At 48.8% G+C, this 22,625-nt stretch overlaps 1 protein-coding gene across 2 annotated transcripts; it reads right to left on the reverse strand.

Moving 5' to 3' along the window:
• Window positions 1-502: 502 nt before the first annotated feature.
• LOC147911593 (cytokine receptor-like factor 2) lies at window positions 503-22,228 on the reverse strand. 2 transcript variants are annotated; one of them, XM_087427820.1, is made up of 8 exons: window positions 22,155-22,228; window positions 14,323-14,436; window positions 12,597-12,760; window positions 11,276-11,409; window positions 6,423-6,585; window positions 4,569-4,674; window positions 2,613-2,697; window positions 503-760 (listed from the first exon to the last, which is right to left on the reverse strand). In XM_087427820.1, the coding sequence occupies exons 1-8, from the start codon at window positions 22,226-22,228 to the stop codon at window positions 503-505; spliced, it is 1,098 nt and encodes a 365-aa protein (XP_087283946.1). The 2 variants fall into 2 exon arrangements, with proteins under 2 accessions (XP_087283946.1, XP_087283947.1); XM_087427821.1 differs by having other exon boundaries at window positions 14,323-14,425; window positions 22,147-22,228.
• Between the last annotated feature and the right edge of the window lie 397 nt (window positions 22,229-22,625).

Below are 22,625 nucleotides of genomic sequence, written 5' to 3' on the forward strand. Positions count from 1 at the left end.
AAATGCTCCCATTGTTGCAAAGCGAGTCCCCGTTTCAGAATAAGAGCTGGGTGGCCGGTGGGCGTTTGTAAAGCAGGATTCATTTCCTGCCCAGGGGCACCGCGCCTCGCTTGCTGGGTCCATGTGCTGCGTAAGAAAAGAGCCGAGTGTGTGGGCAGGACTGGGGGGGCATGCACGAGGGAAGGGGGTCTCAGGGAACCCTGGCCGTCCTTAGGATTTGTGTGGAAACATCACCATGAAGAGATAGGAGCTGAGAGCCAAAACAGCCCCAACGCATTGTCTCCCTCCAACAATAAATCTGCCTTCAGCCCCTGAAAAGCGATGTTAATGGCATGAAACCTCACACAGGGGGTGCATCAGTGGGGCAGCTGGGATCTTTCGTGACCCCAGCCACCAGCATCCAGAGTGTTCCCTTCATGTTGGTGCTGACTCCCCGAGATTTTCCCCTCTGTCCTATAGCATCAACATAGACCCTGACGTTGGATTTTGAGTTTGCACCCCCTCATAACATCATATAAGAGTTGTCAGTCATCACAAAAGTGAAGTCCCCGAGAGAGAAGACCTCGCCGCCTTGGGGAGTCTGGCGAGGGAGCTGGCTGGGGTCTCTGGCCACCTCTTCCTCCCCCGTCTGCATCACGCCGGGCGGCTCGGCCTCTGCCTTGGCTGGTTGCACCACCAGGGGCTCCTCCAGGAAACACTCCTGCTCCCCGTCTTCCGTCTTATTCAGGTGGGCCACGTTCTGGGTGTCCTTGATCCACTCCTGCAGGGATGGAAGATGGGGACTCAGCACCAAGGAAAGCCAGCGTGGCAGGCCCCTGGGGGCCGGTGCAAGGGCCCCCGGGTGAAGCGTCCCCACAGACGCCCCCGGGCGAGCCTCCTGGCACCGGGGCAGCCTCCTTGGGACCAGAACACAATTCTCAATGGAACAGAAGAGGCCTCGTGTGTGGCGTCTTCACACTAAGCCCACACTGGAGTAGGGGGCTCCTCGGGACTCGATCCCGACACGGGGGCTCTCCTCCCCGGCCCAGCCTCCCTCCTCCTTCCTCGTGTCCAAGTACTGAAACACAGCAGCTTTCCTTGTCCCAAAGACTCTGCTCTCACTCCTCCGTCTCCCTCAAAGGGATCAGGACGCCCCGTCCTCACATAACTCACTTTGACATAAGGGTTATTTCTGGCTGAAGAGCAAACACAGAAGGAATTCTCTGCCTTCCCTCTTTCTGCCTAAAACCGGGGCATAAATTTCCCTTGTGTAAAGAAAATGCACATTTCTAAAGGCGCCCCCTGTTTCTCTTAACTCCAGAGAAAAACCTTATCACGGGCCAGGACTTGAGTCTGAGAAACAAACCCTACTGAGCAACCCTGATTTATCGTGCATTTCCTAGTCAAATTCCCACATCTTCTCCTTTATTCTCTCTTCTCCACACTTTATGACTCTTTGTTAAAATGGCCTATAAGCCCCGGGGGTCTGATCATCTCTTTGGGATTTTCACTTCTATTCTGTGAGCACCTGCACTCTTGTGAAGATGGAATAAAACTTTTTTCCTGTTATTTCGTCTTTTCTATCTGTTGGTTGTCCGTCTAATTCACAGGTCTCAGGCACTGAACTTAAGAGGATAGAAGAAAGTGTTTTCCCCATTTTGTTCTTCCCCTACAGCTAAGTCATTTTGAGAGTCACCAAGCTCCTGTAGGAGACTGAATGGCTCACCCTCCTCCCAAAATAAAGACATGCCCAAGTCCTAACCCCCAGGACCTGGGGATCGGACCTTATTAGGAAACAGGGTCTTTGCAGATGTGATTAAGTGAAGGGTGGAGATGAGGTCGTCCTGGATGAGGGTGGCCCTAAATCCAGTGACAGTGTCCTCATCAGAGACAGAAGAGGAGACACAGACACAGAGGAGAAGCCAAGGGGAGACGGAGGCAGAGATGGAGGGAGGCGGCCACCAGCCCAGGGACGCCTGGAGCCCCAGAAGCTGGAAGAGGCAGGAAGGACCCTCCCCTGGAGCCTCCGGAGGGAGCGCGGCCCTGCGACCCCTTCCTCTCAGATATCTGGGCTGCAGGACTGGGAACAGATAAATTTGTGAGGTTTCGAGTCCCCCCGTGTGTGGCAGCCCCGGGACACTAACGCAACTCTGATCCCACGGTGCTGCGAAAGCCACACCTGGGCGTCCAGCGTCTGGCGAGCTCCGGGGGGCAGGGCTGGTCCCGTCTCCCTAATTCCTCCCCGGCTCACACCCAGCCCCCCGGCAGCACTTATCGAATGGATGATAAACGACCAGAAACGTTTGAAAGCGGAAGTTTACGGTTAGTTCTCAGCCCCGCAGAGGGAGCACATTAGGAACACAACTTCCTGACGAGATCAGAAGGCGATTGGGCCGGAAAATCCCACGGGGGCACCGATCTCACCAGCCAATTTTGAGATAAGCTCCCCTGTGAGACCCCTGGACTGTCTCCGTCTGAAGGTAAAGGAAAGCTGCTGCTTTCCCCTCAGAAGGGGCTCGCGGGCATTTAGGGGGCAGTTGGGGTAAGCGCGGGTTTTGAGATCGCTGCATCGGGGAGACGTCAGAGCGTGACAAAGCCAGCCTGTCGAGAGCACTCAGGAGGATGACAGTTACCTGGAAGTTACCTTGATGGGACTCGAACAGCCCGAGGAAGGTGAATTTGGGGTCGGGCACGCTGGGCATGAGGACTTTCTTCACTCTGCAATGGACACGGAGAGTCTAGTGAGACAAGGCTGGGGACATGCACAGGGCCCGGATCCCTACAAGGGGCCGAGGATGTTTGCAGATCTCGACCTCAGAGACTTGATGCCTGGGCGCAATGGTGCCCTCAATTTCAAGGCGTGTGCACTCCTTGACCTCCCCAGGCATTCTGTCCCCTGTGTCCATGAGAAAACCCCCACCAGGAGTGTGATGTTAGGGGCACAGAGCACATTTCTGTGCAATACTGATTCATGTTACATGCAGATTGTTATTTCCATTTGTTGATATAATAAAAATGTTACATTAATAAAGAAACAGATGCCTTTTTGCCTGTTCATCTGTCTTTGGTCAGTTTAATTCACAGGCCCCCAGGGACTGAACATAAGAGGTTCTATTCTAATATGATCCTAATGCAATAGGACTAGTGTATTATAAGAAGAGGAGATGAGGACACAGACACATTGAATTGTGTCCCCTCAACCCTAAGATTCATAGGTTGAAGCCCTAACCCCCAATGTAACTGTATTTGCAGGTTGGGCCTTTCGGGAGGTAATTAAAGTCAAATGAGTCATAAAAGTGGGCTCTGAAGGTGACCAGGATCAGCCACGCCAGAATATGCCACTTTGGGGTCTGATTTGGAGCTGAGGGCAATTGAGAAACGGCAGACACGGGAGCTCTCTGCCCTCCCCCATCTGCCTAAAAACAAGGCATCAATTTCCCTTCTTGCAAATAAATTTCGATTCGCAAAGGTGCCCCCACCTCCAGCCCCCGGGCCCGGAAGAGAAGAAGGACTCTTATCAGCGGAGGTGGCACCGAGATGACGCAGCAGACAGCCCTTATCTACTGTCAATTCCCGTCATACACTTTCTAGTCACCTGCCCACAATTTACGCCCGTAGAGGTCCATCGCCCGCTTTCCTCTGTCTAATCTCTTCCCCACAATTTATCGCCCTTTTTTAAGATGGTATAGAAGCCCCCCCAGAGTAACTGCCTCTTGGGGTTTTCACTTTCTTTCTGTGAATCCCTCGTGCACGTAAAAATATTACATTAATTACAGAAACTTTTGCCTTTTCTCCTGTTTAGCTGTCTGTGGTCAGTTTAATTCACAGGCCCCCAGCCACTGAATCTAAGAGGTTCTAATCTAATGTGATCTTAAGGCAATAGGACTGGGGTCCTGATGAGAAGAGGAGAGGAGGACACAGACACGCACAGTTTCCCTTGGGGGCGGTTTGAGCTCCGTGTTAAAAGCACCGTCCATGTCACCCGTCGACACCCTCGTCTGACTGCTTCCTCTCCCCCCTAGTGGAGGACCGGATGGGGGGCGTCTATTTGAGCTGGTACGAGAGATGAGACCAGACCGGAGGGGTCACGGCCGATTGGCAGGAACTAAATGAAGCGCCCTCGTGCCGTTATCGACCCAGCGTGGGTCACCTCTGACGTTGTCCAACTCGGGCCGGCTCGGACCCAGCGTGAGCCCTCCAGAATGGGGGGCCCTCTTCCTCCTGCATCGGTCCAGCCGTTACCATGGAAACCTCCTCCTTGGAAACAGAGATGGCTCCCACAACCGTGGGCATCAGTACCTTCCACGGACGTGAACAGCCGAATGCCTGGGCTCTGGCAGGAATTGTTCATATGCTCTACCGTCCCCGTGAGAGTGTTTCTCAGGAAGACTCCACGTAGCCCTGCGTCTTGGGCAGCATTTTCCTCTCGACTTTCTTGTAATGTCCCGTGGGCCACGTGAGCATGGTGGGGCAGTGATGCTCAGCTAGAGCCGCACCCGGGGATTCTCCTTTGTCTCCACGTCACGGACGCACTGGAATCAAAGCCCTCCACCCGGGTGCCTGACGAGACCGGGGGGGGTCGTCCTTACCTCTGGAGTTTCCACAAAGACAGAAGGAGAAGGGACACCGTCAGGAAGGCGACCAAGCCGGAAACTAAGATAAACCTTGGGAAAAGCTTTCTCTCCTGGCACGAGTCTAAGGCGAAACAGAAGGGCTGCTGTAAGTCGTCAAGGAGACGCTACATCGCGGCCCACCCCACGTCTGTTCTTCCTTAATACGTGTCACTGTCGGTAAGTGTCGATGTCGGTGGGAAATATCCCGGAAAGGGAGGCGGTGTCTGCGGACGGGCACGTGTGGGGCGGCCACGCAGGGGGGCGTAGGCTCAGCTCACGGCCCTCGGAGCCTGTGTGGTCAGGGGCGGTGGACGGCATGGGGACTGCTTTTGACCACTATCTGTCTATCTATTATCTATCTTTCTATCTACCTATCATCTATGATCTATATCTATCTATCTATCTATCTATCTATCTATCTATCTGTCTGTCTGTCTGTCTGTCTGTCTATCTATCCATCTATCTATCCATCCATCTATCCATCTATCTATCTATCTATCTATCTATCTATCTATCTATCTATCTGTCTGTCTGTCTGTCTGTCTGTCTGTCTGTCTTTCTGTCTGTCTGTCTATCTAGCCATCTATCTATCCATCCATCTATCCATCTCTCTATCTATCTATCTATCTATCTATCTATCTATCTATCTATCTATCTATCTGTCTATCTATCCATCCATCTATCCATCCATCTGTCTATCTGTCTATTATCTGTCTATATCTATCTATCTATCTATCTATCTATCTATCTATCTATCTATCATCATCATCATCTCTCTATCTACTTATCCATCTAATCTATCTATCATCTATCTATCATGTATCTATCATCTATCTAATATCTATCATCTACATATCTATCTATATCTCATCTATCTATCTATCTTATGTATAATGTATCACCTCTCTTTATCTATCTCCGTATCGTCCATCTATCCATCCATCCATCTATCCATTCATCTCTGTTATCTATCTACCTATCATCTGTCTATCTATCCATCTAATGTATCATCTGTCTATCTCCATAACATCTATCTATCCATCCATACATACATCTATTCATCCATCTATCACTATCATCTATCTATCTATGCATTTATCAATCTGTCTATCTATCTATCTATCTATCTATCTATCTATCTATCTATCTATCTATCATCTATCAATCCACCTATCTATCCATCTATCTATATCAACTATCAATCATCTATCACCTATCTATCTATCCATCTATCATTTATCTAATATCTATGAATCATCTAGTTTGTCTGTCATTTATCTATCATCAATCTATCATTTATCTATCATCTATCTATCTATCTAATCTGTTTATCTATCATCCATCCATCATCTATCTACCTATCATCTATATCTATCTGTCTGTCTATCAATCTATCTATCTATCTATCTATCTATCTATCTATCTATCCATCTATCTACCTATCATCTATCTATCTATCATCGGTCTATGTAACCATCATCTGTCTATCTGTGTATCTATTTACCTATAGATGTATCATCTGTCATCTATCTGCTGTCTATTAGTTTATTTGTGTCACCCATCGTTTATCTGTCTGTATCATCTCTCTACCTGTAGCTCTACATGTGGCAACATTCAGAGACGGTCCCTGTTACTATTGGTGCTGAGTTATCAGACATAAGGAATGAAAGGTCCCCCGTGAGCAAGGCAGCCTGGAGAGCGAACCAGACGCGGGATCTTTCACGTGCCCTCAGGAGACGGCAGGGAGCTCATCCGCGTGTTCGGGGTCCCCATTCCAGCCTCCCCCAAAGACGGGGCCCCGGCCCCTGCCCGTGCAGTGGTGCTCCGTACCTCGGCGTTCGCCCCTCTGCTGGTGGGCCACCTCTGACCAGTCGCTGGGGTACGTGTCGGAGCCGTAGGTGGACTCCATGGTCTTCACCCGGGCCCGGAAGAAGTAGCATTTGTCGGCATCCACGCCCACTATGGTGACGTTGCAGGTGGTCCCCTCCTCGGACTGGAGAAGAAAGCAAACACGGCGATCGGGGACTCGACCGAGACTCTTGGTCTTCACCCCGAGGGTCACGAGATTCCTGCTTTCAGGCACTTACACCCTGTGTCTGCCCAGATCGTTATCCCCCAACCAACAGGGGCGGATGCAGATGCAGCCACCCCTCCGCCCTCCGAGGACAAAAGCATCCTTTGTAACGAATACGAGTACAGACGCTTTCGAAGAATTACTTAGTGACGGTCCTTCCTTTAAAAAAAGGCGTGTGCGGACTGCGTTGTGCTCACCCTAATAGTCTGATTTTTATCCATCACTATGTAGATGTGCACCTGGAATTACACAACGTTATAAGCCATGATGACCTCAATGAAATAACTGAAAAAAAGGCCATAACTTTTATGACTATAAAAGTCACGCATGCTTACTTTTGAGACTTTAGAAAACACACAGACACGTACGCACAAAAGGAAAATAAGAAACTTAAAAACCTTCCTTATTCTAGCTCCAAGACCCAATCAGCATTGACAAATTGGTATTATTTCTTTCCGTCCAGGGGCATTCGTACAGCATGATGTTTTATTGGATGTCCTGCTTCTTATCACTAAAGATTCTTCTAAAAAACGAACGAATGCAAACTGGTGTAGCCACTATGGAAAACAGTATGGAAATTTCTCAAAAAATTCAAAACAGAAATACCATGCGATCTAGCTGCCCCACGACTGGGTATTTTTCCAAAGAACATGAAATCAACAATACAAAGAGATCTATGCACCCCTGTGTTCACTGCAGCATTATTCACTATAGCCGAGATGTGGAAGCAACCCAAGTGCCCCTCCACGGATGGATGAATGGATAAAGAAGATGTGGGATATATGTACAACGGAACACTACTCAGCCATAAAAAAGACAAAATCTTGTCATTTGCAACAAAATGGCTGGACCTTGAGGCTATGATGTTAAGTGAAATAAGCCAGAAAGAGCAAGACAAACAGGGCATGATTTCACTCATATGTGGAAGATAAACCAACACATGGGTGGAGAGAATGGATTGGTGGTTACCAGAGGGGAATGGGGTTGGAGAGGGAAAAAGGGATAAAGGGCACATATGTATGGTCACGGATAAAAATTAGACTGTTGGTGATGAGCCCGATGCAGTCTACACAGAAACTGATAAATAATGACGTACACCTGAAACTTCACAGTCTTATAAGCCAATATGTCTTCAATAAAATAATTTTTTTACAAAAGCCAGAAACTGCCTTTTGACGGCTCTGAAGTATTTTGCTGGATAGATGTACCACAATTTATTTGACTATTCTATTGTATGGCATATAGATGACCCGATGGGCTTTGTATTTAATTCAGATGATGCTTCAACAGAGTTCTTTGTGCGTAAGACCTCATCCACGTTTCTATTTCCTGAGGGTCAATTTCTCAAAGGGGAGTCGCTAGCTCAGAACTAGGGCCGTGGGTGAGCTCCTGAAGCTCGTGGATGCTCCACACCAAGGAACAGCATCGCGCTTTGCTATTTGCACTCTGTTCAGGATACCCCAGTGTCCGGGTATCGCGTTCATTTGCACCTCTTGGATGAGCAGTGGGGCTGATTCCACTTCACCAGGTCCCGCCGTACGTGAGTCTTTCCCTTTTGTGATAGGTCCCCCCCTGCTTCTGTGAATACGCCTGCCTCACGATGGTACTTTACCCTCATTTTTCCTCTTATCGCTGTACAGTCGTGCGCCACATAACGAGGTCTCAGTCAACAATGGGTCACGTAGATGACAGTGGTCCCACGTGGTTAGCACCATACAGCCTAGATGTGTAGGAGGCTGTACCATCCAGCTGTGTGTAAGTCCACTGTGTGATGCTTGCACAATGACAAAATCACCTAACGGTGCCTTTCTCAGAAAGAGTCCCCATCATTAAGCGACACAACTTTATCTTATGGAATCTTTTCCAAATTTTAGGGTGTGTCCCTCTGCCAATGCCTCAGCCCTCACTCGCTCTCTGGACATCTCACTCTAGAGCATCAATTTTGCTAAAATCCTCTCTCCTTTTTCTTCGCCCTCCTCGGATCAGCGGTCAAGTTTGCACATCAAATGATAGTGCAAACCAGTCAACCGTATATATTCCTGTGGCTGGAACATGCACGTCTGCCCTAAGTTATACCCCAAGACTCGAACGCCCGCTCAGCTGTCCAGGAGACACGCTCCAGGAAAACGCAAATGTTTGTGGGTCTGGAGATACGTGAGTGCACAGCTGGGAGAGACAACGGAAAAGCGGAATATCTTCTTCTGGTTGCCCTGTTAGCTCAACTCTGGACCTTCCTCGTTTCTCTTCTCTGAGCCCCGCTGTTACCGGACCTCAGCGTTCATCTTGCATAAATGAAGCACCGTGTCAGGAAATGCAGCCAAACAGTATCTCAACGATTTTGCTCAGGAACAGAAATATAATCACAAATAAACACGGCACTCGACACCAGATGCTCAGAAATTGCAGGTCAAACATGTGGTTTTCCTCTTGGATCCCTGAGATGCTGTCTTTGAAAAATCACAATGACAGAAGAGCCATTGGCCTGTTGCTGGGTCATTGTTAGGGGTTGAATTGTGTCCCCCAGTAAAGATATGTTGAAATCCTAGCCCCTTGTACCTGTGAACATGAACTTATTTGCAGAAACAGTCTTTGCAGATGTGATCAGGTTAAAGTGAGGTCATTAGAGTGGACCAGTAACCTAATGACAGGTGTCCTTACGAGAAGAGCAGAGGTGACATGGATACAGACAAACACAGAGAGGAGAACATCACGTGAAGACACAGACACGTGGACGAGAAGGTCGTGTGAACGTGAAGGCAAAGCTTGGATGGAGCAATGTGGTCACAAGCCAAGGAACACCAATGATTTCTAGAAGCCACCAGAAGATGAGAGAGAGGCGTGGAATGGGTTGTCCCCTGGAGCCTCCAGAAGGAACCAACCCTGCTGACTCCTTGACTTTTGATTTCTGTCTCCAGAACTGGGAGAGAACACATCTCTGTTGTGTTAAGTTCCTCGTTTTGTGGCACTTTGTTATAGCACACCAGGAATGTCACGCAGTTGTATAGCCGTGAAGGGTAATATATCCGTGAAGGGTAATATATCCGTGAAGGGTAATTAGATGCACCATCTAATTTCAAGGAGAGATTATGGAGCCCATGTCTCTGTTGGGTGATGTGACCGACACCTGCAAACTAAGCTTGGAACCAAACACCTGAGTCTTGTGTCCGGTTGGACTCAGCTGGTGTGAGTGACTGTCACACAGTGAGCTCAACATGTGGGTGGGTTTTGTTTCTCCTGATCCATAGAGTGCTAGCTCTTCAGAGCCCCCGCCCCCATCCTCCATCATGTCCATCTCCTTTCTTCACGGTGCTCACCCACTGCATACGTATCTGTTTATGGCTCATCTCCTCCGACAGAATGGAAGCTCCGTGAGGGATCACCTCATTGTGTCTACAGATGTGTCTGGTCTGGACGCCAGTGAATGGAGATCAACCACCCCCTAGTAAGAGTGAACGTTGACTGGGCGCTTACTCAACACTGTGCTCAATGCTTTTCAGTGTGACCGCTTTTCATCCCCACGTTGTTCCGAGCGACTATTATTATCTGCTCAGTGTCTGGCATGTAGTAGTCACTCAACAAATATATCCTGAAGGGAAGCTGAAGGCAGCCCCTTCTGACACTCGTAGGCACAGCAGACATCAAGGATCCTGGGCTGAGATGCTCCAGGAGACTCAGCTGCCTTCTCTCCGTCTCCTCCCTGGATGGCGCCATGAGATACAGTCCTTCTGGTCGACCTCCTAATCTCAGTCTCCAGAGCTCAATGCACACGGTGCCCGCCCAGCATTGTGGAATCGTCTACTGCTGGGGTTGGAGGGGAGCTCAATGCTCTGGTAGTCTAATAACTTCTCCAGTCCTAGACCCTAGCCTTTAGGAGAGCTCCTCCAACCAACTTTGGACTCTCACTGAGCACTTCCAGGAAGGGGCATCTCGCTGTACCTCATTCCGTGTGATTCCACCAGCTCTCTGCAGATTTTCCCCATTGACCTCAGTTCTCCTCTTGTGAAGAGCTTAATCCTTGGTTTACATGATAGACCTTTAACTATTGGAAGACAGCTGTGAGCCCCAGGTCGTTGATAGTCACATAATTTTTATTTATTCCATAGACTGTGCTCTTACACTCAGAGCCGGAAAGTGTTCCCGTGTATCTAAAGGGCATAAAAGAGAGGTGGGTGGTCCAGGGTGCAATTGCCCAATGAGAGGGCGTGATGGTGGCGAATTTTATGTCAACTTGGCCACGCCTGGTGTCCACTTCTTTGGTCAAATACCAGTCTAGACGTCACTGTCAATGTATGTTGTAAATGTGATTGCCATTTATAATCAGCCGACTTTAAGTCACTACATAGTGTGGGTGAGCCTCATGCAATCAATTGAAGGTACCGGGAGCACAGACTAGGGCTTCCCAGAGAAGAAGGAATTAGGTCTCAAGTCTGCAACATAGAAACCCCGCCCGTGTGTCCAGCCTGCTGGCCTGAGAATGGCCAGGTCCTACAATCACATGAGCAATTTGTTAAAACAAATCTCAATATCTCCATCTCTGTGTGTCTCCCCAAAACTAGCATCTTGAGGAGAGTCGCTCACCCTTGTCCTGAGAAGACGCCACCCCACTCACCTGCCACTCGGTGTCGAAGGTGCTCTTGAACTGGATTTCATAGAGGAGGTCGTTGTGGGGCAGGTCAGAACACGTCACTGTCACGGCCTCCTCATGCCACTGGAAGTTCAAATCTTTCGGGGAGTCTGGTTTCACTAAGAAGGAGAAACAGCAGAATGATCGCGTCCTTGACAAAGATGAACATTCCACGTCTCTAAACTTGTAGTGGTCACTTTGCTTGGATTCATTTTCTTCTGCCTATATAATCCCTTTTTTAATACCTTATGGGATTTGGGGTTTATGTATCCTTATTTTACTTCTATAGCAGAGGTTTCAGACAGAGCTCCAAGGGCTCGTAGGTGTGTCATGGAAGAAACTCTTTGAAATTGTGTGAAAAATTCATGTGTATCTGTTATGGGAAGAATTGTGTCCCCCAAAAACGATACATTGATGTCCTAGCCTCCAGGACCTCAGAATGTGACTGCGTTTGGAAATAGGGTCTTTGCAGATGTGATTAAGTGAAGGATGAGGATGAGGTCGTCCTGGATGAGGGTGGCCCTAAATCCAACGACAGTGTCCTCATCAGGGACAGAAGAGGAGACACAGACACAGAGGAGAAGCCACGTGGAGACGGAGGCAGAGATGGAGGGAGGCGGCCACCAGCCCAGGGACGCCTGGAGCCCCAGACGCTGGAAGAGGCAGGAAGGACCCTCCCCTGGAGCCTGTGGAGGGAGCGCGGCCCTGCGACCCCTTCATCTCAGACGTCTGGTCTCCAGGACTGGGGGAGGATGCATGTCTGTTATTTTAAGCCCCGTGGTTTCTGGGAATTTGTTGGGGCAGCCCTAGGCAGCTCACACAGTGTCTATGATTAATTTTATGAGTAGAGAGTCCATAGGTCTCATCAGATTTTGAGACGCACCTGTGACACCCCATCCCTCAAAAAACAAAAAAAAAAGAACCACTACCTTACAGAAATCTAGAATAAAGAACACGTTTTGGAGAGAGGGTTTCACTACATGTGTGTGGTGTTTCCTGACCCAAGACGGACAGCCCACCCTCATGGCACTTGAGACAAACCAACGGGAGCATGGGGGGAAGGTAAGAGGGTGTTCCTCTCTTCCTCTGTTGGTGAGAAGAGCATCATGTTGCGTCTTTGGCTCATTCTCTCAAAGCACAACCTTCATGGCGCCATCTGGTCTCACCCACCCAGTGTAGATGCATTCCTGCCCAGTGTGTGTCCAGATGGAACTTTCTAGAAGGGAGGTCTCTTTCATGTTGGGGCAGGGAAGGGATATTCAGCTCGAGAGGCAAATGAACAGTGAGCTCTCTTCTTGGCACTTACAGTAAGAGCTGATCCATTGACTCTTGGTCAGAAGAGGCTGTGTTCCATTCCGGATGGAAAAATAGAGAATTCCATCATCTTCTGCCTCCAGCAGGCACCCAGCCGTACGACCTTGTTGAAGAATGTAGTTGGGGCATTGGCCGTACATCTCGTTGCTTCTTAATCTGTGGTTAAAAAAGAGCACCATTCAGCCATAGAGCATCTTTGGAAATAAGATTTTGACACGTCTACTGGTCATTCCTTTGCTCCACGTCTCTGCCATGGACTCACCTTGGGTAACTTCTTGACTCACTTCAGTGATCCCCCCTCACAGCTACAGCAAGACCTGTCCAAACAGAAACGATCCCCTCTCTCAAATATTTAAACCCCTTGAATGGCTTTTGTAGCAGGTCGAATTGCGACCCTCCAAAAGGCAGGTCCATGAACTAATATCTGGTACCTGTGAATGGACCTTATGTGGAAACAGGGTCTTTGCAGATGTGATTAAGTGAAGGATGGAGATGAGGTCATCCTGGAGGAGGGTGGCCCTAAATCCAATGACAGTGTCCTCACCAGAGACAGAAGAGGAGACACAGACACAGAGGAGAAGCCACGTGGAGACGGAGGCAGAGATGGAGGGAGGCGGCCACCAGCCCAGGGACGCCTGGAGCCCCAGACGCTGGAAGAGGCAGGAAGGACCCTCCCCTGGAGCCTCTGGAGGGAGCGCGGCCCTGAGACCCCTTCATCTCAGACGTGTGGTCTCCAGAATGGGGGGAGGGTGAATTCCTCTGGTTGTAGGCTGCCCAGCTGGTGGTCTGTGTCATGGCTTCCCCATGACACTAATCCAAGGGCAGTTTGACCTGTAGAGTAAACAAGCCCCTGATTTGAGGAAGCCCTTTAATAGGGCTGTACCAAGATTGGGTATCTCTCTGATGGTACCCTACAATATTAAGAAGAAGCATAGTACCCAGCCTGAGACCAGCTTATGTTCCATCCTTAAGACCTCAAACCCAAGCAGAGCCTGGATCAAGAATTATCCCCTTTAAGAATGAAGAAACGGATGCTCAGAAAACTCCACTGACTTATGTGTGTGGCCACCCAGAAAATCCAGCACTGTTTTTCTTCAGTGAGTCTTATCTTACAAACAAATTCATCACAAAATTTCCCTCTTCTGTACGCTTTCTCATTTATCTCAAGTGTGATCAACCTGCAAAGAATCGACCACACATCACACACTCCGGTTCACAGAATAGAGACGAAATTCACTGGAACAACCCTTCCTCCGACATCTAGTCTCATGACTTTGAGGGTGTAAGGCAGGACAAATAAGCCCAGAAGAGGGAGACACGTTTTTGGAAGGTGGCCCCTGGTGACTTGATGTGCTAAGTCTCAGCATGTGAATCTTGGCCATGACAGCCTAGCAGATAATATTTGGAGGCCATTGAGCTCCAGTAACAGACAGACACTGAGACGCTGCTGACGGCCCCGGGTGAAGAAGGCACTCTGCGAACGTCCTGCTAAGAATCTAGGTGGTTTCGAGTGTGACTCGGTCATCGCTCGGTTAGAAGATTTGCGGAACTGTGGTTTGGGGTTGTGGTGAGGACTGAGGGTTAAACAGAACACACACATTCACACTTGCACATTTTGACTCTTCACACCTTCACTTCCTGCCCTCCCAATTGCTGATGTGTCACAAGAAGAAATACGTGAGCACAGGGCAGGGTTCCCCCTTCCCGAGGGCACTTACTTGTAGAGGAAAGTCAAATTAGTCCCAGAGTATCCACTTGCATTCCACGTAACCTGCACAGTTTCGAAGTTAAAGTTGATGATCTGAAGGTGCAACGGTCCTCCTGGGTCAGAAAAGACAAATAGAGGATGGTTTGAGGCAATGTTGAAAAGAATTTGGAATTTGTAGAATGATGTCGGCACGCCTGTCATAAGAATAGCATAGTGCTTTAAAGGGACAGATGAAACCAAGATGTTCACAGACAAGCCAGTTACTAATTATATCAGTAAGAGCTACAGGATATGCAGAGGTAGGTCACGTCAACTACCCTGAGAGACACAGTCAGCAGCAAGATTATAGCTTCCTTTCTTCTCATGTTTGCAAGAGGTAATGACTAGCAATTAGTGTGAGGAGCCGATATTGAGTGGCAGCTGTTTGTCCCATGACACCATCTTTTGTGGGCACATGGAGAGGCACAGGACACTGTTCCCTGTCCACCAAACTCACTGTCTTACTCAGAACACCACACACGACAACTTGAGGAATAGCTCAAGGGCAGAGAAGTCCTTCAGTCTTTCCCTTAAAAATTACTAAGGATTTAGTAGCTTTGATTTTTGCAGACGTCTGGGTTAGCCATGCTCAAAGTAGTGAACAGGTTTTTCTAGGATTCAGCAAATATGTGGTGATACTGTGGACAATGAGAGGTGGGTTTCCAGCTGTCTGAGAAGGGAGTTGCAAATTTGGAAATATGGAGACTAGAATGAACTCTGTGGTGTTGGCTTAGAAGTGGAAGTATCAGGATAGATAGATAGATAGATAGATAGATAGATAGATAGATAGATAGATAGATAGATAGAGAGAGAGAGAGAGATAGATAGATAGATAGATAGATAGATAGATAGATAGATAGATAGATATAATAGATAAATGATTGGTGGATGGATGGATGGGTGGATTGATAGATAGATGATAGATAGGTAGGTGGATAGATATATAGATAGATTATTGATGGTTGGATAAATGGATAGATAGACACATAGATACATAGACACATAGATAGACAGAAAGATAGATAGATAGATAGATAGATAGATAGATAGATAGATAGATAGATATAGACAGAGATGGATGGAGGGATGGATGGATGGATGGATGGATGGAGGGACGGAGGGAGGGATGGATGGATGGACAGATGGATGGATGGGTTGATGGATAGATGGACTGATGGATGGATGAAAGGATGGATGGATGGATGGATGGATGGATGGATGGATGGATCGATGGATGGACACATTTCTAAGACCCACCAGGTTGTGAGTCAGCAGGAGGTGAACAGACACATGTTCACAGATGCTGAGAAGGAGGGGCTGGGCGTCCCTGGGTCAAGGACTCACATTCTACATTCAGTTCTGGGTCCAGCCCCCATCCCCTGCGGTAGGAGGCAAACACACGTCCTTGCTCCAGCTCTGTTGGCTCAGCCCCTCTGGGAGGTCTCAGGGCTGGATGGCTTGGCCTGCTGAACATGCATGAGATCACATCCAATTTCAGGGTCCAGTATTAACCTTGTTCACCTGTCATGGCCCCTCAACAATCCAAATTCAACTCATTTTCCAAAACCCACCTTATAGTTCACTAACGCCTCTCTCAAGATCTCCAACCAATATTCTCTTTCCCTTTTCTGATCACACTCACCAGTGACTATCTCCACTGTGGAAATGAAATGAAGAATGAGAAAAATCAAATGAGACCCAAAAACCCAAATGAGAAAAAGCAGAGACTATTAATTCAGAGATGGCTATAGCAACAGAGTTGGCTACCATCACTTGTGTTTGGCAGAGACTCAATGGCAGGCAGGGGAAGTGGGAGAGCTTCTTGGTGGGACAGAAAGGAAGGCTCAGGGGTGCCCTGATGGAGGCTGTTGGCCCAAGGGAAGCTGGGGTTGGCCAACTAGAAGCATGACGTCCCTTGTGATTGGTTAGAGGAGAATTTTGACTTTCTCTGGTTGGTCCTAAGTTGGAAGCAGGGATAGAAGTTAGGGAAGTTGTCAGCTATTGGTCAAGGGGTTGGTTTCCTGGGTTGTGGGTCAGAGTTCTATTCTTGTAGATGGTCTGGTCATTGTTCGTGTATTCAGTGTCTCAATTCTCTGCATTTTGGCAATCTGATTGCAATTAGTTGAGACCCCAAGAAGTCCTCTTTATACTGTTCTCAGCTAGTCTCCTTGATGTAGACTTCTTTTCCAATCTGGTTGGTTCTAACACTTGAGTGACGCACCTTGCCCTGAGCACATAGAAAAATATTCAGAAGAGATGTGCTGAATTGGGAGGGAAAGGAAGATAAAGGAGAAATTGAACTCTCTGTGAAAGACCCCATGATGGGAATCTGGGTCTGTCTCAACTTCTGAAAATCAAGGGTAGAATGAGGAATGTCAACATCCTTTGCGTTGTTAAGGAAGTCCTTCTCTATGCCTAAGGTGTACGGAACACTTCTGCTCTATGCCAGCAATCATTTTTGACGTAACTGACCACAAACAGATATTCTTCACATTGATCCCTGGCCTCCCGAAGAGGAGAGAAGCATCGAGGAGGATGTTCTAGCTTCTGGAAATCCCGACCTTCAGAAGAGGAAATTGGGTCCACTTCCTGTGGGGAACACCTTCCTGGCTCTGGAATGGGAGGGAGGTTTACAGCTCAGTCCTCAGCGAATATTGTGTCAGATCTTTGGTCCTCCTCCCGTGGAAATGTCTGATTGATAAAGTCAGACACCCTAGTTTTCCAGCAGGAAAGCAGAACTGTTTTTGTGGTTCGGTGTCTCCCCCACACGATGAGTCAGCCGCAGGCACAGAAGGCAAATCCTCAGACTCGACCAGGAGAAAGAGAAGAAAGTCACTCGTCTCTGTTGCTTCTTTGCTAATGGTCCATGATGTGAAAAACTCTGTCAAAAACTCATTAACTTTTAAAAGGATTTACACACATTCCCACAGAGCCTGGGTGAGGGGTGTGATGGGGTCCTCACCACAAGGATGTGGACAAGAATTCTCTGAGATGGATGGGACGGGAGACATGGAAGGCTTCCCACTGATCCTATAAAACATTTTCAGGTAGCACAATGTTGCTACTGAGGTGGATTTTTCTTGCAGTTGGACCTTAAAGCAGGTTCAAGACAAGCAAGCCATTTGCAAGGGATCAGGTGCCGTTTGCAAAACAGAGACAGTTACTCACCCATTTTTGCCTCACGCCTGTTCTGTGCCTTAAAAATAAGAGACTTAATTCTCTCTGTTGAAAACAAAGTAGGAGATGCCTTCCCTCACCTTTCTTAGAGCATTTACTTTATAAAACTTGTAAGATCTTTCTACATGTCTTTGAAATATGTGTAAATCCTTTTAAAACTTAATGAGTTTTTGACAGATTTGGGACCCAGGAGTGTTTTTCTCAAGGACCTGGGAACCAACTCTTTGAAATGCAAATATCAAAGGAGGCGGTGCCCCTGTCTTCTAGTTTCTGTGCGAGGGGGAGAGTCTGGCTTCAAGTGTAGAACCACCTCCTGTCATAAAGACAGAAGTTTATTTTTCCTGTGGATAAAGCCCATTGTCTGACGCAGATGGTCACCCCAATTACCGGGTGAATTTAGGGAGGAAAGTCCTCCCACCTGAGAACTATTGACTGTTTATCTTGAGAATGTGTGTGTGATGGGCTGTATCCACTTAACTCCGTAAAAGGGTGTCTGGCTTTGCCATCTCTTTGGCAGACTGCAAGAGATGCACACCAAATTTTGGTTTAGTGATTCTTCAGTAACAAAATTATTTCTCTCTCTCTTCCACTTTTGTGGAGAAGACTTCTGGGTTGACGAGAGATTTGGGTTTTGATCGTATTTTTTCAACAGCGTCAGAAACACTCCTATCTCTCCAGGCATCGCCTGCCCTCCTGGGCCCTCGGTCGGTCAGATATTAGCATTCCTGGTGCACCATTTCCACCAAAATCCCCAGCCTTGTGAAGATCCCCTCACCCACCCCAGGAACGCTGCGGGGGACAGTCATGTCATTACAAAGATAAGCAATTTTAAAGACAAATACTGTGTGATTCCACGCATAGGGGGTCCCTAGAGGAGTCAGATTCATAGACATGGAAAATAGGAGGTGGGTACCAGAGGCTGGGGAGGGGATGGGGAGTTAGCGTTTAATGTGGACAGAGTTTCATTTTGGGAAGATGAGAATGCTCTGGAGACGGATGGTGGGGATGGGTGCACCACAATGTGAATGCATTTAACACCACTGAGCTGTGCACTTAAAAATGGTTAAGGTGGTAAATTTTATGTGGTGTGTATTTTACCATAATTTTTAAAAGATAAGCAATTTTATTTTGCTTTTTAAAATTTTTATTGAGGGGCCGGCCTTGTGGCATAGCAGTTAAGTGTACGTGCTCCACTGCTGGTGGCCCGGGTTCAGATCCCGGGCGTGCACTGAGGCACCACTTGTCAAGCCATGGTGTGGTGGTGTCCCACATAAAGTAGAGGAAGATGGGCACAGATGTTAGCCCAGGGCCAGTCTTCCTCACCAAAAAAAAGAGGAGGAGTGGCACGGATGTTAGCTCAGGGCTGATCTTCCTCACACACAACAAAATAATAAAAATAAAATAAAATAAAATTTTTATTGCAAAACATCGTTTTATGACACTTTTTGAAGTAATTATTCTTGCTCTAGACTTGGCGATGTCTGCACTAAAAAATGGTTGAAATGAATTTTGCTGCTTTCTTTTGATTTCTGATCACAGATCACAGAGCCAATGCCATCTGAGCATATCTGGGCAAAAATCTAAACGTGCTGTCTTTGGATAAACAGAATGTGGTCCATCTATACAGTGGAATATTACGCAGCCATGAACTGGGGTGAAGCACTGACATAGCTGCAACATGGATGGGCCTTGAACACGTGATGCTCAGGGAGAGAAGCCAGACACAAAAGGACACACACTGTGTGGTCCATTGACATGAAATGTCCAGAACAGGCAAATCCAGAGACAGAAAGTGGATTAGTGGTTGCCAGAGGCTAGAGGTGTAAGAGTGGGAGTGACCGGTGGTGGGTACGGGGTCTCCTTTTGGGGTGACGGAAATGTCTTAAAATGGACTGTGGTGGTGGTGGTTGCACATATCGTGAATATACTCAAAAGTATTGAATTGTAGGCTATAAATGGGTGAATTACATGGTATGTGAATTACATCCCGACACAACTGTTACCCAAAAAGTCATATCCACCTCTCCTGTCTCTCATTAGCTTCTGTGGATTTCTCCCCATTTCCAACGGTGACATTCTCCTCTCACCCCGACCAGCGGGGACCCCACAGGGCAGGGTTTCAACATGGTGGCTGCTGTCATGGACGCCTCCTCCTCTCACGGATCCAGACAGATGTGAAACCTCTGGGGCTTTTGTAATGCTGCCTCTGATTCTGTAACCCTCTTTTTTTTTTTTTTTTTTCCTCAGAAAAACACAAAGGCTTGCGGGAAATCTGGAGATGAACAGATTTGCAAACTGTGGGTCTCCCATATGCAGAAGCAGCTCGTAAATATCAAGAATTTCCTTCCAGGTTTAGACCCCACCATCACCCCACACACAAGGGGTCACCTCGAGCTTCCCCACCTGCAAGCCAGTTCGACGTCTGCTTAAAATGCACCGCCCAGACGACAGACAGGGAAGCCTCCCCGTGAGGAATACTTTTTAGGGCCACCAGGAATTGTCACCTCTCCCGTCCGCGCCTCCTGCCCTGACCCAAGCCTGAATCCCCCTTCCATTTGGGGTGAACATCTGGCTCGGCTGCAAACATCTCTCCATGTTTGCTTACATACGGGGCGTTGGGAAGTGCATACAGGGCCCTCCCATTAACTTTCTTCTATCTTGAGTCCCGGGGGTCTGGCTGGCTCTCAGCTCCCCTGCATCTGTCTCCATCCCTGATTGTCCCCTTTCCTCCATTCTGCCCCCACCTTGCTCCTTATCAGCCTGTTGCCCTCTTCTCTGTGTCGCACCCCGAGGTCGTGAAGCACGGTTCCCACACACACAGCCCCACAGCTGGTCAGTGAAACAGCCTCATGGGTTGAGTGAAGACTGGTCTGCGTGGCTGGGGGGACAGCCTTCCCCCATCATTCCTCAGCCTGTCATGAGCCCCCGTCCCTCTGCTCACCCAGCAGCTCTCTCTCCTCCCCACTTCCCCTCCTTCCTAACTTGACACCAGCCCACCCTCGATTCGGGGACACGTTTTGGGCGAATGAGCATTCTCATCACACCCCGTGAGAAACCTACAACCGCCTCTGATGGAAATAGTATTGAAAGGCAAATTGAGTCACCATGTCTGAAACCGCAGGTTAGAAATCAGTCCATTGGGTGGAGGGGCCCCTGCGCATCTATGGGACCCCTGCTCATCCCGTTGACGGCCGTGACCGCTGGTTGGCTGAGTCTCAATGAATTAATGATGGGGGACACCCCAGGGTGGGGGGCAGTGGGGGGACCTGTCCTCAGGCTGTGCCCTCGTGGGACGCGGTTCTTGGTTCACAACAGTATTCACACCTCTAATGGCCTCGGGGGAAAGAGAATTGCAAGCAAACCACAAAAGCATTTTCTAAAGAAAGCGAGCTTCTGTGATTTCTAAGAAGTTACTAGAGAGGCTCCGACGAGGGTGCTCGCCGTCGGCACCTCTGTCCACCCGTCGGCTATCCTGATGCCCGCTTCTGCCTGTGGATGGGCTTCTAGGGGTTCAGAATCCTAAATCACATGTTCCTCCATCCAACTCCATGCCGGGGGTGTCAGGAATAAGAAACGGATCTCAAGGAACCACTTGGAAGCCGTGGCCGGTACACGGGAGCTCAAATTACAGCAGAACCCCTCATCTTTCTGCCTCTGTCGCAGGCAGACAGATGGTCCGGTGCGAGGATGTGAGAAGAGACCAGCCGGCGTTGCACAGAGCTTGGAAATCACCTCGGTGCCAGAACAGCCCCAGCCCGGGGGAGACCCACCTCCAGCTCCTCGTGGTCCTCTGAAGCTGCGTCGGCTGGAAATCCCATTTGCAACCCCAAGGCTGCAGCCAAGGGGGTCACGGGGGACCCTTCCCGACCATGTGGGCAAGAGGCCGGCTCAGAATCAGAAGGTCAAACGTGGGGTGATGCCCGGGTTCCGTCCAGAAGAAAAATGCCCCTAAAATGCTGTCCCGGGATCCCGTCTGCGCCACCCGCGAGCCAGAAAGTCTAATCAGAGCCGGCTCGTGCCAGACCAGCCCCACCGGCCGCGGGGGCTGGAATGTCCCATCTGCCTTCTGCTGACACTGTAAAAAAGCTGGTAACCTCAGCACGCAGCCCGGTAGTAAATTTCTGGAAATTCCACCAGAACCAGGCTCTGAGGACGGACAGCAAGGTGATGCTCATGCTCATAATCATTCTCAGAAGGCACGGCCGTGGGAGGGAAGGAGGACCCCAAGCACAGAGGCTCCGGAGGCTCGTCTCGGGGAAGCCCTCGTCTTTCTCGGAAACACCGTGGGGACACTATCTCACCACAGGAAGGTAAGCATTAACTTAAACCAAAGCTGGCTTTGAAAGCAGAAAGAACAATGAAGCTGCCCAGATCCTCAATTCGGCTGACAGGGAGCCCTTTATGGTTATTTTTTTTTTCTATCCGAGACTAATCCTGAAGTCCAAGAATGGACCCCCATTGCAACAGGCAAACCTGGGTTTGTAGAGACTCAGAAATCTGTGCCAGCTCTTTGTACCTTGTGTTGCAAAAGAGACACACACAAAAAATCCCAAAAGAAGTGGATCAAATAGAAGTCATTTGAAGCACCCCTGTGGCCACCTCTCCAAGCCCGGCTTACCCGATCCCGTGTCCCCCGGAGCAATCCAGTATCCCAGGAGCAGCGCGGCTGCGGCCGCCCAGTGCAGGAGGGCTCTCCTCATGCCGAGACAGGGGAGAAAGTCAGCGTACAGTTGGTGCCTGCAGGGAGATTTCAGTTCATGACTAATGCACAGAGGTCACCCCATTTGTAAAAGGCGGAAAAGAAACTGGGGAAATGAGCACAGGAAGCAGAAAGTCATGCTTTTTTAAAAGATGATTCATAAAAAAAAAAAAAAAAAGGCAGGGTTACCTTTGCATCCTCTCGTGGGTCCTGAGGATGGGGAACGCGAGCGGAGAGCAAGGGCCTGTGCTCCTGCAGCCCTCGTGTCGCTGAGGTCTCCTGGACAGCCGGCGCTGGATGGTCGTCTGGAGGTGGAGAGATGTCAGACCCCTCCTCGCCGTCTTAAGCCAAGAGGGAGTGAGCAAGGTGTCTGTAAGTGACACACATTATGGACTTTC

The sequence above is a fragment of the Ceratotherium simum genome, chromosome Y, assembly GCF_057802395.1.
Source record: "Ceratotherium simum simum isolate JZ-2026a chromosome Y, ASM5780239v1, whole genome shotgun sequence".
NCBI lineage: Eukaryota > Metazoa > Chordata > Mammalia > Perissodactyla > Rhinocerotidae > Ceratotherium > Ceratotherium simum.